Source organism: Aythya marila (assembly GCF_965140915.1).
Source record: "Aythya marila genome assembly, chromosome: 2".
Taxonomy (NCBI): Eukaryota; Metazoa; Chordata; class Aves; order Anseriformes; family Anatidae; genus Aythya; species Aythya marila.
Genome location: NC_139043.1, coordinates 21,200,199 through 21,218,514, shown reverse-complemented (window position 1 = coordinate 21,218,514; position 18,316 = coordinate 21,200,199). Strand labels below are relative to the sequence as shown.

General features: G+C 38.8%; 1 protein-coding gene across 4 annotated transcripts in view; it reads left to right on the top strand.

Moving 5' to 3' along the window:
• CACNB2 (calcium voltage-gated channel auxiliary subunit beta 2) overlaps positions 1-18,316 on the top strand; it is a 246,102-nt gene that overhangs the window by 3,621 nt on the left and 224,165 nt on the right. For all 4 annotated transcript variants that reach the window (XM_082753056.1, XM_082753055.1, XM_082753053.1 and 1 more), the window contains exon 2: positions 7,758-7,850. In XM_082753056.1, coding sequence (XP_082609182.1) covers positions 7,758-7,850 — 93 coding nt within the window. The remainder of the gene's footprint in view (positions 1-7,757; positions 7,851-18,316) is intronic.

The window sequence follows — 18,316 nt, the reverse complement described above, 5'->3', positions numbered from 1 at the left end:
CTGTTCCATGTCAGAGTCTGAAGGCTTCCCTTCCCAGTCTAAAGGAGCACTTGCTTGTGGCATGTGGAGGCTGCCCTCTGCCCTGATCCCAGCTGCAGCTGAAGCTTGCATTGCTGAAGGTGAACTGCAGTCATGGGGTTAGAGATGGGCTTGCTCATTTTTCATTCTGTATTGACCACAACTGATGCTGACATGAATTTTAGAGCAGCGTGCATGCTGGTGGCTCCAGAACATCAGCTTTAGTTATTTGGCCCTGGCTATGGCTGTTTTCCTTCCTGGACCTCCAGCTGTCTTTTCAGTTGCATAGCACCATCCCCTCCCTGCCTGTCTTGTGGTAATGAGAAATAAAGGGAATAACCAGAGATTTATTCTCCACAGATTAATCACAGTGCCCTCTGCTGCTCTGTTCCAGCTAAGCTGATTTATCACAATTCACACCCTGTTTACCTGTTCTTCAAATAAACATTTTGCAATAACATATTTCCCAGTACTAACTTGTGAGAATACATTGTAAGTGATAAACAAACAAAATTTATATCCCTTTTCTTATTTAAACAATAACAATAGCCATTTATTATGGAGGCATGGAAGGTTTTACTCTCTTCTGGCAGCATTCCTACAAGCCAGATACAATCTTGCTGGAGCCTAACAGAGCATATACAAATGAAGAAGAGATGAAGTCAAACTCCCATTAATTGGACTTTCTCATGGTCCTAGGCAAGAGGTAGTGTTTTCTCTCCCAATGTGTTAACCTCCTTTCGGCATTGTAGTCCTTGCTGACAAAAATACATTTTATTAGTCTTTGACTAAAGAAAGCCCTTCAAGTTTCAGCTGTTACTTTTCTGATGATTCTTCTTAGCTCTGAGGGGTTGATTTATATTGTCCCAAACTTCACCAATAATAGGTAGGGCTCTTGTGTGGTCATCTCTTCCAGAGACATTTACTTGCAACTTGGGTATTGCACATTATCAGCATATGTGGGTTACAGTTATTGTTCTTTACATTTTTCTAGACTGTGAAATCCCTCTGAAACAATTCAGCAGCTTCACTCCTAACTTGTTTGAGTATGTTAGCCATTTTCTAGAGGCAATCTCTGTTTTTGTCTTGTTTTGTCTCTGGGTTTATAATTTCAAACTGTTATGGATGAAAAGTTCCTGTATGCTTCCAAGCTTGGCTTCTCTGGAGTCTCAGATACTTTTACTTTTGCTTCTTTTTCTCAGTTCTTTTCTGTGCCAGGATAGAAGAGTTTCAAAATAACACAAAGCAACTGAAATCAACCTTCCTGCCCTCCAAGGGCTTGTCTTAGTCTCTGTCAGCAAGGCAGGGGGAAGCGTCCCTGTAGCTGGCTATGCTTCCCTGAAAATCTCTTTCTGTCACAGAGTCAGATCTTTTCTGCTGTTTACTTGTGTAAGAGAAATACAGAAATCCCTGGAGAGCACACGGGGAGGAGCAGGCACGTGGCCTACAACTATAGCATCCAAGCTTAAGAAGCTGCAGGAGGCACAGTGGGACTTGTATATGATCTCCAATGCCTAGTGATGTTATCTGCTCCTGTTTTGCCAAGTGAGGAGCAGACATCTTCATCATTGATTTAATGGGGGGACGGGCAGCAGATTTTGACCAAGGTGGTTTTTTGGGTTACTGGGGAGGAGGAGAGCAGGCCAGGTCTGGTGGAGTAGAAAATATGGGTGACCTGGCCTGGGGCCAGGGCAAGAGCACTGGGAGATGGCTCAGAAGCATAGAGCCTGGTGAGGATCGGGCTATTTCTAGTTGCATTGTTGGCAAGCCAGCACCAGTCAGCAGAGAGGAGCATCGAAGGTTTCTCAGCAGATTTGTGTGTGTGTGTGTTTCTTTTGTTTTATTTTGGTTTGTTTGTTTGATTGATGTAGGTATAAGATTTTAAAGGACTGTGGAATGGACTTAGCAGACTCAGCACTGTAGCTCGTGTGAACTCAATGACTGTATATGGAGATCCTCACCTTGATAGTATTTCTCAAGGGAACCCATTGTCTTCTCTGAACTGTGTTATAGCAAATGGTGTTTGCTTGAAGAAACACCCTTGCTTGAAGGTTAGGTTTTGACACCTAACCTTGGGATTTTTCCCTGCTATAGGAACATGAGTCTATGCTCCTCAGGCAATTTCTTCACTGAAGGTATGTCACGGGGCTGAGTACCTATCACAGGGCTGAACTATAATTGGGTGCATAGGGTGACCTGAAACCCCAGCCTTGAGACAGAGGCAAGCCGGGATATGTTTCTATGCCAATCATTTCCTTATTGTCCCCATTCTTATTGTGGAATGGAGCTGTGGAGTCCTGGGAAGCTTATCACTGATGTCTGTGTACGTCTTTCAACATTCAGCTGTACTGTCTGAAGGCTGACCACCCATCCTTTATGAAACTAGTGAGATTTGAGGTGCAAAGATGAGAAATATTCATGCCTCTTTCTGTAGTTGACCCATTATACCTAAAGACTTGATATATATATATATATATATATTATTTATATATAAGATACATATTTTTTAAGTGATAAGTGTGAGGTTTTACAGTTACTCACCAGATGACTATGCCATCCAGTCACTGAGCGGTGTTGTTCCTGAGTGGTGGCATGCCTGGCTGTTGACCAGAGCATGGTCAACAGTTCAGGAGCACTGCAGGACCTACAGGACTGTTGCCATATCACAAGGAACTGATTGAAATAGCTAATGATTGTTTTTTCTAAGAGATGAATAGAGATGAACGTACATATTCTGCACTGACTTGGGATACTATTCTTCAACTGGGACATGGGCATTTTAAAATATCTTTCAAAGTTTTTGCACAGGAAGGAAAAACACACTTTAATTTCTCACTTTTCTAGAAATTCTTTATTCTCTCATGGGGTCAATCAATTCCCTTACCTCTAGGTATTCTATTAATCCTTTTAATTGATCATTTGTTCATCTGAGATCATGTAAGCTTCATTCCAGCACTGGATTTTATTTTTTATTTTCTAGTTTTGTTCTCTGTTTTTGCATCATCTGCTGTTTCAAGACCGGAATCCAATTTGATTTTGATGCGTAAATCTTCCACACCTTCTTTTATTCTTTAAATAGGACCAGTAGGCTAGTTTTTTAACAGTTCATCTTTGCCACTAACCATGGTATCAGTATCAATGACTGACGCTATTCTACCCATTGTAGTTAGTAAAGGTTCAGGCTTACCCTGTGTATACTTCCCTTTGTATAAAATACCATTGGAGTGGTTGCTTGGGAAGGGCATTTTTAAGACTTTCACTGAAGATCAGTTCCTTAGATGTAGATAGTTGGTCATTTGAAATATTTTATTACCTCTTCCAGATGATAGTATTTTGCTGTAGTGATAAACCATGCCTCCTGCTTGTCATGTGTGTTAGAGGATTAAATGTAACAGATGGATGCTTTTCATGTGTTGAGGCAGAACCTCATTAAAATTAAAGGGTTTCACTGAGCAACACTAATCTCATCTGTTTGCAATAACTTGAGGTAGTTGTATATGAAACTGTTAATTATCAGGAAACTGCTGTGCATGCCTTTAATACTTCATATGATTCCCATATTTTGTTTGATCACATGGGACGAATAAAAGTTGCACAATGTACTTTCATGTCAGAGTTGGAAAGCTTTGCTTCGTTAAGGCTCTGTTGATGAAATGTTTTTTGCAAGATGACTTTGGTAGAATTTGTTTGTTTGTTTGTTTGTTTGATTTTAAGGCTTCACATATTCTGCTAGATACTTTAAGAAGCTGTAGAACATAAATGCATGTATTGTGTTTCTCTGGCAACTCCACCAATTTTAAAAGAACTTCACACATCTGATAAGCCATGCTACAGTTCTGATCTTCTAAACACATGTATACATAAGTTCATTTGTGTAAGAAGTTATGTTGAAATCCAGTCAGAATGTTTTCATCAGCAAACTTTCTATGTAAACAGTCTTGTTTATAGGGCTGAAATCTGTTGTATTAAAATTAGCTGAGTCAAGTTACAGGATGGCATAGGCAGCTGGTTGTGCAGGGTTTATGGCTGTTCTGGTAGGCAGGACTACTGTGTAGTTTAAGGAAGGCTGCCCCAGGTTGCTGCTTTTGCTAGCCAATGTCCGCACGTCGTGATTCAGCCCTTTATTTTTAGCTACCTAATTACAGCCAACTGCTGCACAGAACATAGATAAGGCAACTAATTTTAATTTGAAAATCACGGTAACATAATGGGTTCATTGTGGATTTTTTTTTCCAGAATTGTAAGTAACTGTCAGATTTTTATTTTTATTATTATTATTATTATTTTGGTATAAAGGTCTTCTTCTTGCAATAAGCATTTATGGATTAAAAAAAAAAAAAAGCAAAACATAATGAATATGAGACAATGAGTATTCATGATTTTCCATATGACAGAGATGTTTAATCATTTTTTAAAATCTGTTTGTTTGTGGAAGACTCATCATATGCTTAGAACAAAGTTTCAGGCATTTCTGACTTTGGAAAATAACTTGGAAGGCCTAGAAGACAAATATAATCCCAGATTGGTAACCTTTAAAATAACAAAACCAGCCGTCAAGTCACATATGCTGAAATTGACCTCCTTTCCTCTAATTCAGAATCAGTCCATGCAAAAAAGCAGCTGTTAGAACAACCGTCCCTACACCCTGTAGACATGGCCTGCCATCCTGTCAAACATTTCTTCTGTGTGAAGTTAGCATTCAGTTTGTGTCCTTGAATAGTCTTCACTTAAATAAGGCTAGAACAAAAATGTGCAGGCTGCTGTGCACACAAAATAAAGTAAATAAATAATTAAATAAATAAAAACCAGCAACTGAAAAATCAAGGTAAGCACAAGTTTGAGGTGGATTTGCACTGTGATGTTGCCCGAAATAAATCTTCTTAGTCATTGCTACACAGGTAGAGAAGTAGTTTGTCTGTGCTTGTAATGCATTTTTATTCAGGTCTTTTTTATTTTACCCTCATAACTCTAGATACAGTCTCTGTTTTGCCATTGTAGTAATATTTTGCATTATAAAACTTGTAATATGATTCTATAAGTATATATTGAAGAAACTAGGTACAAATACAGGAATGTGACTGTAAAAGAGAATATATGTACATTTTTTCTATTATCTCCTTGGGGATTACACAATATTATAGTGTACATTATGAAATTGCCTAGATACTGTGATCTTTATGTAGTTTCTTTATACTCCTGAACTGCTATGTGGATGTTTTGAATTCTTCTTTTTTTTTTTTCTTAAAATATTTTAGTATCCTTCCACAAAAAATGGAGAAAAGATGGTCAGAATGTTGACAAGTAGCTGTGCCATCATTGTCACTTCAGTAGTAGCAATTTTTAATAACTGGTAAATTTTTATTAAAATCAGTTGTTTTATTTAAAGACCATCAATGTCAAAGATTTTTTTTTTTATATATTTTACGTACCTTAGTATTCTGTACCTTAGTATTCTTGTATTGTGTAGAAAAAGACAGTACTCTAAGAACTGTCTATTCTAACAGTAATTGGAAAATAATTTGAATAATGTTCTGTTAACAGTGCTTCCAATCTACTTTTTATTCTTACAGATCTATGAAGTCCTTTGTATTAGCAAAATGTTCTTCTGTTGTCAAAGAGCCCTTTTAGAAATGCAACCATGTGAAATCATTCCTCATTCAATTTTCATTTTACATTTTGTGACTTACTTGACTCATCAGCAAGCCATATTTTCATCCCGATAATGTGCAGCATGCTGATTTTTGTATAGTTCTGCCTTAAACAACATGTATGTAGTATGAAATCACGTGCAGTTAGTTTTCACAGAATAACAGAGTGGTTGAGACTGGAAGGGACTGCTTGAGGTCATCTGGTCCAGCCCACTGCTCAAGCAGGGACACCAAGGCTGCTCAGATGTCTAGATGGCTTCTGTAGATCTCCAAGGACAGAGATTCCACAACCTCTCTTTTTAAAAAATCATTAATTTGGCAAAATAGTTTGGCTATAAATCCATGTTTTTGGGAAAATTGTTTCTCTTAAGTTATCTGTTATGCTACTGAAATAGCAATATTAAGTTATTTTATTGACAATCAGCGTCACGTTGACAGATCTATTGTTACTTGAGTCATTCTTTTGAAAATATTGGTATAATACTAGAGTTCAGCCAGTGCTCTGGAGTCCCCCAGAGTCAACATTAACGGTTCACATACAGCCTGAGATTGTTCTGTTGCATCTCTTGGAGACAAGTTATCTGCATTTATTGATTTGAAAAATTATCTTAAGTTAGTAGTGGCTATTTGTCCTCCTTCACAGTTATTTCTAGACTCCAAACTATTCTGTCATATTTGTCATGTGTTAGCTATGAGTTAAAGCTCAGATTTTGAGGTCATGATCTTAGAAATCTGCCAGATTTTAAGAGTGCCTCCAAGCCTGCACAGGAACCCATCCTTCCCTGTTATGAAAACTGATGGGACTCATGCCTGAAACTCAGCATGGTGCTCTGAAGATTGCCCAAACTCAGGGAAGAACATTCTTGATGCACCCAAGCAGAGTTTTATCCTGGGGTTTGCTGTCTCAGAGCCAGCTTGCCAGGAGTGTTGTGTTGTAATACATTCATAGGCATGTTCACCAATAAGCTGATCATATTTTCTTATGGTGCCTAAATGCAGGACCAATAGCAGCAGCTTAGGGCCAAAGACAGAAACAGGATGTGAATTCATGGACTTGGAATTCTAGGAAATAATAACAGATAAATAATGGATAAATAGTATAACTAATTAGTATATTGTTGTGGAGATATCAGCACACTAGCACACTCTTATCAAGAGGATTTTTTGTTGTTGTTATGTTTTAAGGAGAACAATGAGATTTCTGTAAAGGAATTTTTATTCTTGGGAGAAGGATTGTGAGATAGTCTGGGGGAAGATATGAAACAATTCACTGAAAATTTAGCATGTAGGTGATGAAGGCTGGTAGTTGTTTTTTGTTTGGTTGGTTGGTTGGTTTTGTTTTCTCCCTGACTTATTGTAGAACTTGAAAGTTCAGTACTGAATGCAAGATGAGAGCTAAGATTGGGAATAAGCCAAGGCAGACCTTGAAAGTGAAGACAAAGACCCTATTTATTGCAGGGAACTGTGGGAGGTATTTAAAGACAGGAGACGTGATCTAGAGAGATGAATTAGTAAAATGACCTTTACAGCAGAGTGATGAGCGAGACAAAATTGCGTTTATCAGTCTCGAGGAAAATAATATTTGAAGTAGTCAAGACATGGTTTTATTGCAAATTTAGATGAAGTTAAGAAACATGACTAGATACAAAGGGGTGTATCTCAATGTAGTTGTGCAGAATCAATCTTTGGAATTTTGCTTTACCTGGAAGGCTCGTAGCTGTGGTGTACTGGAGACTGGTCCAGTATCACCTTTCCTAGTTTGTGTATTTTAGCTAGCTGCAAAACAAACTGTGTTTTTTAATCGTTATGACTTGTGTGAATAATGCTACAAGTCTACATGTCTATAAATGGTCTTTCAAACCTGAATGTGAAAAATAAACATTCACGGCTCAATTGACCAAACCTAGTTGTGTTAGTGAGTACTTACGCACGTAGTCCCATCAGTTACTGAATGCGTGCTTATTAATTGGCACAAAGCTGATCATTTGAATCCCTGCTAGCCTAGCAGACGTCAATAATGCTTGTACTGAGAGCTGTCTGTGTAACATAAACTAACTCATATCTCTTTTTTTTTTTTTTTTCTTTTAACAGTCTTACAGTAAAGGGGCAAGAAGAAAAAATCGATTTAAAGGTTCAGATGGGAGTACATCTTCTGACACTACCTCTAACAGTTTTGTACGCCAGGTATGTGTTTTTCAGCTTCTTAGACTGGAAGACTTGCTGATGTTAATGTTCAAATTATTTTCTTTTACAAATTGTAAAATCAAAGAGTGATACTGTAGCCTGAGAAATAGCAAAGGTCTCTGCCAAGACAAGGAAAAATACTTGGTTGCTATTGTTTTGATCTTGGCAGAAAAATACTTTTTTATTTCTTATTCATTTCCATGTATAGTAGTTTTCTATTATTTTTATTTCTGTAATGCTGTCAGGTGATTAAGGCTGGAGAAGGAGGAGGTGGAGTCTGATGGAAGCGCCTAAAGTTGCAACATTTGGGAGAAAGCATCAAAACCCTACCAGTCCTAGGGATTTCCTGCTTAAAATAGTGCTGTGCAAGGCAGTGTTAACTTCAAAGTTTTCCACCTACATCCCAGTGTTATTTTAAGACATGGGTTGGAGGGGAAATCCCTGGCAGCATTGTGCCCATTGTAAGGATGCTGAAAGGCCTGTGGAGGATGGAGGGGTGCTATAGGCTCCCATAGCCTGTGCCTATTCATGTGTGTTTGGGGTGCTCCCTCACACAGAGCCTCATGGACCCACCCAGACCTGTGTGGGTGCTTGGAGAACAGATCAAGCAGGTAAACAGAGGTGATGAAAAATGCAGTGAAGAGCACCCAGAGCCTGGTGTGGTCTTTGGCTGCAGGCCAGTGCTACTGAGGCTGTGTTTGCATGGAAGGAAATTGAATTTCTGAATGCTTATATTGGAGAAAAACCTGAAGAGCGTGAAAGGTACTCTGACCATGCTTGTCCAAAGAGAAATACAGGTTTTCATGCCCTCCTGATTTAAGCTGTGGTTTTACAAGTGTAGACTTTGTCATCTTTTTTTGAGGGTTTCTGGAATTCAGGAGGTTTCATTGCAGAGTTTTTGGTTTTACCATAAGGAGACACCAGACTTACTTCTCACTGGCTTGCCTTTCTGTGTTTCTCCAGCTCATTCAGTGACTCCACTGCTGTTGCACTGGTTGTTTCAGTATGCATCTTCTGTTTACAAAATATTTCTGATTTTTCCTGCTGCAGTCATGCTGGCAGGTTTTGTGATAGGCTGTGGATTTGATAAAGGCAGGTCCCTATTAAATTTCAATGTCTGTTGGACATAGGTTTGAAATGTTACTTGATCATGAGAATTCATCAGTGGCAATAAAAAACATGAAGGTAGAAACCCTGGTTCAATAAATTATTAATATATACTAATATATACTAATAATATATTTAAAATACTCTGAAAAACAAACAAACAAAAAAAAACAACAGTCAAAGTAGCGTTTAGGGGTGGCAGCAGATCTCTCTGTCCCAAGCATTCTTTGTAAGGAAATCTGTGTTGCTGTTTTCCTTAGCCTCCTCATGAATGTTGAGCTCAGCTTGGAACATTTTTAGCAGACTACGAGTGTTTATTTTACACCAGCTGCACACAGTTCTTTGCCTTTCTCGTTTACTTAAATGAGTTCTGAAATTGGTCTTAAATATCCCTTGTTGCTGTCATTCATGGGAGCAGGACAAGGAGGATGGATGATCAAACTCCATATAGATGTTGAGGTGGATTCCTGTAGCCAATGGCGATCTGACGGACTCTATAGAGTGTGGGGCATGATTAATCAAATCTTTGAAAGCAAACTTACAAATCAGGGTAAGTGAGCTACAGTCTAAAAGTGTCTGTATCTTTTCCACTGCTACGAGGGGAACATAGACCATGACTATGTCAAGCACAGATTTTTAGAGAGGAGATTTATATATTTCCATGAAGTAAATCTAAGTTTAGTAGTTAAAGTGATATAATACAAATGACTGAAGGGTGAAATGAGCTTCAGGGAACAATCAGATTTAATAGATTGCTGAAGCAAAGCTCAGTATTGAGATGGTACCGTGACTGAAGATAACGAAGGGATGTTAACAGATAAATGTTGTTATTTTGCATTGTCCAAAAATTATATATATATATAAATACAAAACATTCCTAGTAAATCACATACAGGTACAGATTGAGTTGAAGCAGGTGTATAGGAGAAGTGCATCTTCACAATTGAGTTTATTTCAGAGCTTAGATTGTGTCTTCAAGAGGCTTACCTGCTCTGATCCTCCCCCCGGGACAGCTTGCTTTTCTCCTGTATTAATGAAGATGTGCCACCAGCCACTGCGTAGAGTCACTTGCTGCTGTCTCAGCTGCTCCGCCCTTCCCTCAGTGCTGCATATTGGATGGATGTGTCTGTCTTCCTTGGAGGATATTTTACATGCTATAAGTGAATGTAATTGTGGAAAAAGTGAGTGCAAGACATTGCTGTTTCTACTGAGATGGGTGAATTTTGCAGAAAAGCAGCAGAAAAATAATCCACAAGCCAGTAGAATCAATGATGCATCCACTTAGTTTACTTTTATTTTATTTTAGTGTTACCTTAAAACTGGAAAGTAATTTTTTTGCATGGAGAGATGTTTGCAGGTTTTTTTTGCAGTTGCTGTGATCTATACATGGTTACACACAACGTCTTTGTTTTAGCAGTGCTCATGATGCCTATAGCTGCCTTTTTTTCCTCCACTTTTTTCCTTCCCCCTCACTTCCTGTCTCCTTTTACATTTACTTTGAACTTGTCCTGCAACTTTTATATGCATCTCTACAAATACTCCCTTCTGCAGTCAAGAAGGAATCCTGATTGTCCTGAACATTTATTGCTAAGGGCTGTCTACATTACTCATAAAGAAGGAGGTATGTCTGGAAGGCGTTTTTGCGTCTTCTTTAGCTGTTCTTAAACTAGGAGAGATGGGAAAGTCGTGCAGGTTCTTGTTGCAGGAATTGATGGGAAATGGTGCTGGAAGAGAGAAGTATGTCTAGTCCTGAAAGAATGGTCTGTATGTGTAAGGCAGTGGAGATGCTGTGCAAGAACAAGTTTTGTATAGGATTCAGTCATCTGAATCCAGGGAGGCACTGGCCATTTAAGTTAAAGCTGCTGCAAGGGAAGGGAGTTGGTGTCTATTACTTACATTGACAAAGCTTTGTTGTGTTTGCATTTTATTATTTCCTTAAGGACATATGCACCTCTGGCTCCAATATGTGCACCTGGCAATTTTCTTGCAATGCATACTAAATGCTATGCAGTAAAAGCTATGCCAACTTAGTTTTATTTGAATGACGAAGAACAAAGTGACATTTTATTCAAATTGCTTGAAAATTCCTGCTGTTGTATAAGGAGTATGAAATGCACCCTGCACAACTGTATGCACAATGATCTTTTCCATTTAAATTTGTTTTTCAAAGTACTGAAATAGGGAAGAGCCTTATATAAAAGAAGCATTAAACTGAAACAAGAGCAAATTTTAAAATGGTTCTGTTCCATCCAATTGAATCTCATCTGTACTGTGAATTTTATCTGTTACAGATTTTTATTTCTATTTTTCTTGTGATACTGAAAATCTATAAGGTTTTAGGATAATGCTTTGGATTATGTCCCAATCTGTTAATATTAGCAGAATTATTTGTTTAGTTTTGTCTCCAGAATGTTATTTATGAAGTTGGAGCTTAAGAAAATAACAACTTGGCGTTCCTTCCACTTGCAAGCAGCTCCTGCTTGACTTTTCAGTAGCAGGAGAGGGAGAGGGAGGGAAGCAATTTTTTTTTCCTTGTGTCGTGTTGTGAACTCGTATCGGCAATTACGCAGTGTATTTGGAAAGGAGAAGCCTCACTGCACACCACGCTTTAATCAGCTCCTAACTAACTTTAATCAGTTGTCTTCAGGGAGATAAAGAACATTGTGTTACATAGTTTTCATCATCTTTTCTGAGCTTTGGAGTGATAAGCAGCTTGTTCTTGGGGTTAGCTATGAAAGACTGAATTGAATCTGATCTGTACTTGCTGCCATTTTGACTGATGCATGGTAATGATTTTGTTCCCAAGGGTTTTTCAAAATACGGATCAGACAAAATATTTTGCAGACAACACTGTGGCACTTCCCAGCAACATTATTTTAAGCAAATTGCATGTTCTGATAGCATTACATATTTTGTGGTTGCACTTCAGGACCTGTATTTGTCAAGGTTTTATTTTAAATCCTAATGATTAATCACAGAGGCAGTCTGAGTTGTTGGGATTTCTATGTATTGCAAAAACAGATTAGGTTGTGAAATAGACTGTGGACTATGGACTTGCTTACTGAAATATTTAACGTTTTACAAATCTATTTTTTTTTCCCTTTAAATATTGGCTTGATGCCTGTTACACTGTGTTCACTCAAAAACACAGCTATAAATAATTATGTAGGGAATTCATTATTCTGCTACTTTCCTCTAAGGACATGTGCCTAGCTGTGTAATTACCTATTGAATTTTATGAATGGTAAAACTAAGATTTGCACTGAAAAACTATTTGAAAATATTGACTAAGTTTTGCTCATAAACAAGCCTCTTAGTCTTGAGTTCACCAGAGATTTGGGCTGTGTCAGAAATTTCTTCTCATTCTTTTAATTGATTTTCTTCCAGATATAGAGCTTAGCTTTGATTTTCCTTTTTTGCGAGTGGAAGAGCTGTTATATTCAGATTGTACATGCAGCCTGCCAGTCTGTACATTTACAGACTGAGCCACAAAGAGGTAGTGCAGCCTGGGGACAGGTGTTAGCTTTGGTCTTACTGCCTAGGACTAGCAGTTGTCTGCTGAAAAACTGCATGTGCTTTTTCTGCTAGCACTATCCTTGCTTCATGAAGACTGTGTGTGAACAAGATAGATATTCTGGCTAGCCAGAATATCTAAATTTAAAAAGGCTCATTTGCAATTAAATATATTCTTACTGTCTTTGTGTGCCTTTAATTATGAGATATGTTTGGCTTGTAGAGAAAAAAGGAGCTTTTCAGGCTTGCCTGTAGCTTTTATACATAACAAAATGATATGTGTCAGAACTTTCTAGAGGTATTGTGCAAACACTGATTCTAATACACGAAAACATATACCTACTGCTCTGCTTAATTTTTATCATCTTTTATTCCTGAAACTTCTGTCTGGGAATATTTTGTTAAGTTCATCGTGTTTCTGGTCTGATTTATATTGATTCACTGAAGGCAATGCCAGTGATGCCTGTGGCCTGTACTTGCTATTGTGGCTGCAGTGAAGCTGTACATGACACACACTACAGCATCTGCTCATTTGAAACAGATTAAAACCTTTTGTGGTTTTGTGGGTTTTAAATTTGATGGAATTGCAGGATCTTATGTTTTTCACTGTGAAATACAGCGTTTTGAAGGGAATGTATTGAACTTGGACAAAGCCACCTTAAGTCATGGTTTGTATATAGAGTGTGATTTTGGTACAGCTTTGTTCTTTTGGCAGTAGTGGGAGCTGGCAAGCTTCGCTGTTAAGGCCAGCATGTGACCATAAATCATGGTCAGGCAGTGTTGTTTCAGAGTGATGTGCGTTTTGTGTCAAGCAATATTAATCTGTCTTTAGTCAAATCTAGTGATTCTCTATTTGTTATGATACGAAATTAGATAATGTCTCTAAAAGTAGTGCTGGTATAGGAAATACAGTATATTTTATGTATTTCTTGTCATATGAAATATACCAGGTTGATAAAAGAAGAGTGGGTAAAGCATTTAGAGCAATGTAGGGATTCATAAGAATATGTCATTTCAGCTGTTGATTTAGGGTTTCATTCATGGCTGATAAATCACTTCCTCTGTCATGTGGTAAAAGGTAGCTAGACGGGGAGTAGTAGGAGGAAAGATTCGAGGAAAGAAATGGATTGGGAGTGTGTGGCTGGAGGAAGGAAGTGGGGAGGGAGGAGGAAGGCACTTTCCTTTTCGTGGCAGTTGTGAAACTGCACTCTGTGTAGTACTCTGTGTACATGGGAAAACTTCAGTAGGCTCATTGGGCTATACATTTCCTCATCTGTAGTAAGGGTTTGAAAAGTCTCCTTTTTTGGCCTGGAGAGAGTAGAACAGATGCCCCTATAAAGCATGGGATTTTGGCATGCGTGACTGGAGGGGACATGGCTGAGAAAAAAAAAAAACAGCGGAAAGGAAGTTCATCTGTGGCCTTCAATTCTTTCATGGGCCCTTTTTGCCTCAAATGGTTACTAAGAATAGAAATCAAACTGCTGCCATGTGTTTAAAAAAATAACAACAAACACACACACACATAAAAACACACCCTCTAACCAAAACAAACAGGCAAGACATCATAAAAAGTCTTCTTATACATCTGTTTACTCTTTCCATAGTTATAGCAGGGTATGAGAAAATTACAGGGGAGAACAACTAAATATAATATTTTATTAAAAACTGAAGGCTATGAGTCTTTCTTATTGCCTTGAACTGACGTACATGTTTGATATTACTTTGCAAACAGCTGAAGTCAACATATCCTTTTCCAAGCAGCAGTGAGAATGATGAAATTTTGAAGATGGGGCTTACACTTGTTGGCTGCTGAGATGATTGCCAGAGCTGCTTTTCAGATTGCTGAGGTGATGAGGGAGTGTTCAGAGGCATCTGAGAGGATGTATATGGCCCCCTGTGAGAGGACATGGGGAGATGTGAGCTTGAGGTGAGAGATGACACCTGTGTGGGTGGCAGCTATTGGACCTGCTGTCATGTCTGTGTCTTCAGTGCTCCCATTGCTGCCATCTTATGCATGCCTCCTGGCTCTGTGCTTTTCCTCTGTGTATGCCAGGGTGAGAAGAAATGTCTTTTGCTGGCTGCTCAGGGTATACCACAGCTGGCACCCAAATTTGGCAGCATCGCATGCATCCCTTTGTAGCAAGACATTTGAAGGACATGACAGGACTTGCGTGTCCCAGAGATTTCTGCAGGTGAGATTTCTGCAGGTGACAGGGCTGCCTCTGTGCCATGGGCACGGCTGCTCAGGCAGATGTGAGGTGTTTTAAGCAGTTAGGCAAACTGGTAGACAGTTGCATCATCTTTGCAACGTTGCTGAATGTACAGTTGGAGATTTCCATCATAATGAACTGTATAGGGAAAGGCTTCAAATGTCTTCATGAATGGTGATTAGTCTCTGTCTGTCTCTTTTGCAGTTTTACATTAATTGCAGTGTATTTTTGCATGACCTAAATGTACAAAAGCCTTGCAGCTGCTCTGAGAACCTCCTTGCCTCTGTTTGTTGATCCTTTGGATGCAGGAGCTATGAGAAAAAACTGCACAGTTGTAAAGAGTTATGAACAAAATTAGGAAAAGGATTGAACAAGAATCAAGTGTTTTGTTTATTTTGTCCCCTGGTTCTCCCAGGAAATTCACTGTGGTTTCTGGTTCTCATGTGCAGCATTGTCTTACTTGAAATAATAATTTTGAACATTGTGGTTAGATGTAAGGTTCTATTATATGCTATCATAGCTGTCTTCTAGTTATAATAAACAGACTTACAAAATATCTGCAATAGGATGAGATTTCCACTGCATATGTTTAATTACATTTAATGCAAAACCTGTCAAAAATAAGTTATGAAGTTAAATTTTGACATTCTTACAGGCCTATTTAGTTGGAGTGGATTTGTTTTGGGGTTGTTTTTCCGATTTATTTATTTATGTTAATGGAGCAGGCCACTATAAAAAGAACATTTTTAACACTTTTTTTTTTTTTTTTTTTTTTGAGAAATAAAGTATTATAAGCCACTTTTAAAATTCAAGCTTATATTTATATGTTAATGTGTAGTAAATGTAGCTGCTGACTTAATTCTTTTCACAGAAAAGTAAATTTGAAATTGTTTTTGTTATTTTAAATATTACATTGATTTTCAGGACTTGCGTTTGTGCTCTATGGTTTTGATTGGGAACAAATATTTAATGCAAAGAAACAGTTTGTCCTTTGGTAAAGCAAATGTCAGCTTAGACTCCAAAATACAAGCAATTTCAAGGAAAAATGAACCCTGGTTGGATGCTGTGTAGCAAGCTGCTTCACATTCACTTCAGCAAGGAGCAGAGCCCATCCTAGTCACTGTCAGGGCTCAGGGAGTGAAGAAATGCACTTTGCAATTAGCCAGAGGGATCTACTGAGTCTTTTGCCTTTCACAATGCCAGTGCATTCCTGCTCAAACTCTGGAGTGCTTGTTTTCATATGTCACTAAGGAGGTACATTACAAGGTATACAAGTGACATCTCTGTCCAATTACAAAGTTACCAGCTTTATGGGCAGTAGCAGCAGAGAACTATCTTCTCCTGGCCTATTTATTCAGACAGTACTTCCAACACTGATTATATGTTTCTGTAGATTTGTATGTTGCTTTTTTCATCTGATCGCACTCAGCCTTTTCTTTGCTGGAACAGCAGTTGCATAGAAAAGCTTTGTGTTCCACTGCTGCTAAAAGTAACTGCAAATCTTCAAATGAATTTATAGTAAAAGGTTTCCTGGGCATTGAATTGAGGAATGACATCCATGTGTGCACAATTAGTGCATGTCCTTTCACTACTAGGCACGTAATATTTTAGTTCCCAAATACGATTGACATGAAAAATTGTAAGACCTGAAGCTATCCTATGTATGTGAAAAACTGGAAAGCTGCCCTTCCTTACCATTCGATCTTGTGGAATATCTGAGTTGTTTGATCTCTTTTCAAATGCATAGCGTTAATTCTAAGCTTCACATAAACTGGTAGCCGCCTAAGTGATAAATGATTGTCATTAAATGGTTTACTCACAGAATAACCAAGCCTTGGGTAGGAAAGTGAAGTGGTTCTTGCAGATGAGTAGGGAGCTGAAAGAAGGAGTGAGGGGTGAAGTGAGGGGAGAAATATATCTGTATCTGCCTTTTATATCTTTCTTCTTATTGTCTCCAGTGGTATTTCTGAATTTTCAGTTATTTTGCAGGATGAACCTGAAAATATTTGTGAAATTTGGAAAGGCTGTTACATCATGATAACTAGACTTCTGGTTCTACACTGAAGGAGATTGCTATCTCTTTTGTGACAGAAATTCAGCTGTAAGCCGCTGTTGATCAGTTGGCTTTCAAAGGGCTGTATATCACATCCTGCTTTTGGAGGCATTGACCTGAAGTCAGACACCAGTGAACAACTTCACCTAGAAAGTGAAGTGTGGCTAGTTGACATTACTTTTTCCTACAAACTATTAAAATTACAGTACATATCAGTAATGTCCCCTTACTACATTTCAACACGTTACTTGTATGGATACCTCTCTGAAAAATAAATCTTTTTTTCCACCTTTTTTTACATTAGGAAGAAATTCTTTTGAAAACAGTAGTGTGTCAAGAAAATGTTTGGTTATAATAAGAAAAGATCAAAGCTTACTTCAGCCTTGTTCTGGAAGTAGTTTCAGAGGAAACAGCCAGAGTTAGTAACAGAGCATAATCAGAAATCAGTTGGTTTTACACAGCTCGTCCCGATATTAATTACAATTTATCCATCATATGCCATTTATACTGAAATGGAAAAACATTTTCTGAAGTGGCTTGTGTTGTTACAATAACAGGCCAAAGTGAAATGATAAAATTTCACAGAATCACAGAATCATCTAGGTTGGAAGAGACCTCCAAGATCACCTAATCCAACTCATGAGCTAACACTAACGAGTCCTCAAATAAACCATATCACTAGGCTATACATCTAAATGTCTTTTGAAGACCTCCAGGGGCAGTGACTCAACCACTTCCCTGGGCAGCCCACTTCAATGCCTAACAACCCTTTTGGTAAAGAAGTTTTTCGTAATATCCAACCTAAATCTCCCCTGGCACAACGTTAGCACATTCCCCCTTATCCTGTCACCAGGCATGTGGGAGAATAAATCAATCCCCACCTCACTACAGCCTCCTTTAAGGTACCTGTAGAGAGCAGTAAGTTCGCCCCTGAGCCTCCTTTTCTCCAGGCTGAACAACCCCAGCTCCCTCAGCTACTCCTTGTAAGACTTGCTCTCCAGACCCCTCACCAGCTTCATAGTCCTTCTCTGGACATGCTCCAGGGCCTCGATGTCCTTCTTGTAGTGAGGTGCCCAAAACTGAACACAGTACTCAAGGTGTGGCCTCACCAGAGCTGAGTACAGGGGATAATCACTTCCCTAGACCTGCTGGCCACACTGTTTCTTATACAAGCCAGGATGCTGCTGGCCTTCTTGGCCACCTGAGCACACTGCTGGCTCATATTCAGCCGACTATCAACCAATACTCCCAGGCCGTTCTCTTCTAGGCAGCTTTCTAACCGCTCTCCCAAACTGCAGCACTGCTTGGGGTTGTTTTGTCCCAAGTACAGGACCTGGCACTTGGCCTTGTTGAATTTCATACAGTTGGCCTCAGCCCATCAGTCCAGCCTATCCAGATCATCCTGCAGAGCCTTCGTACCCTTGAGCAGAACAACACATGCACCTAACTTCGTGTCATCTGCAAACTTACTGAGGGTGCACTTGATCCCCTCATCCAGATCATTGATAAAGACATTAAAGAGAACTGGCCCTAGTACTGAGCCCCAGGGGACGCCAGTACTGACCAGACTCCAACTGGATTTA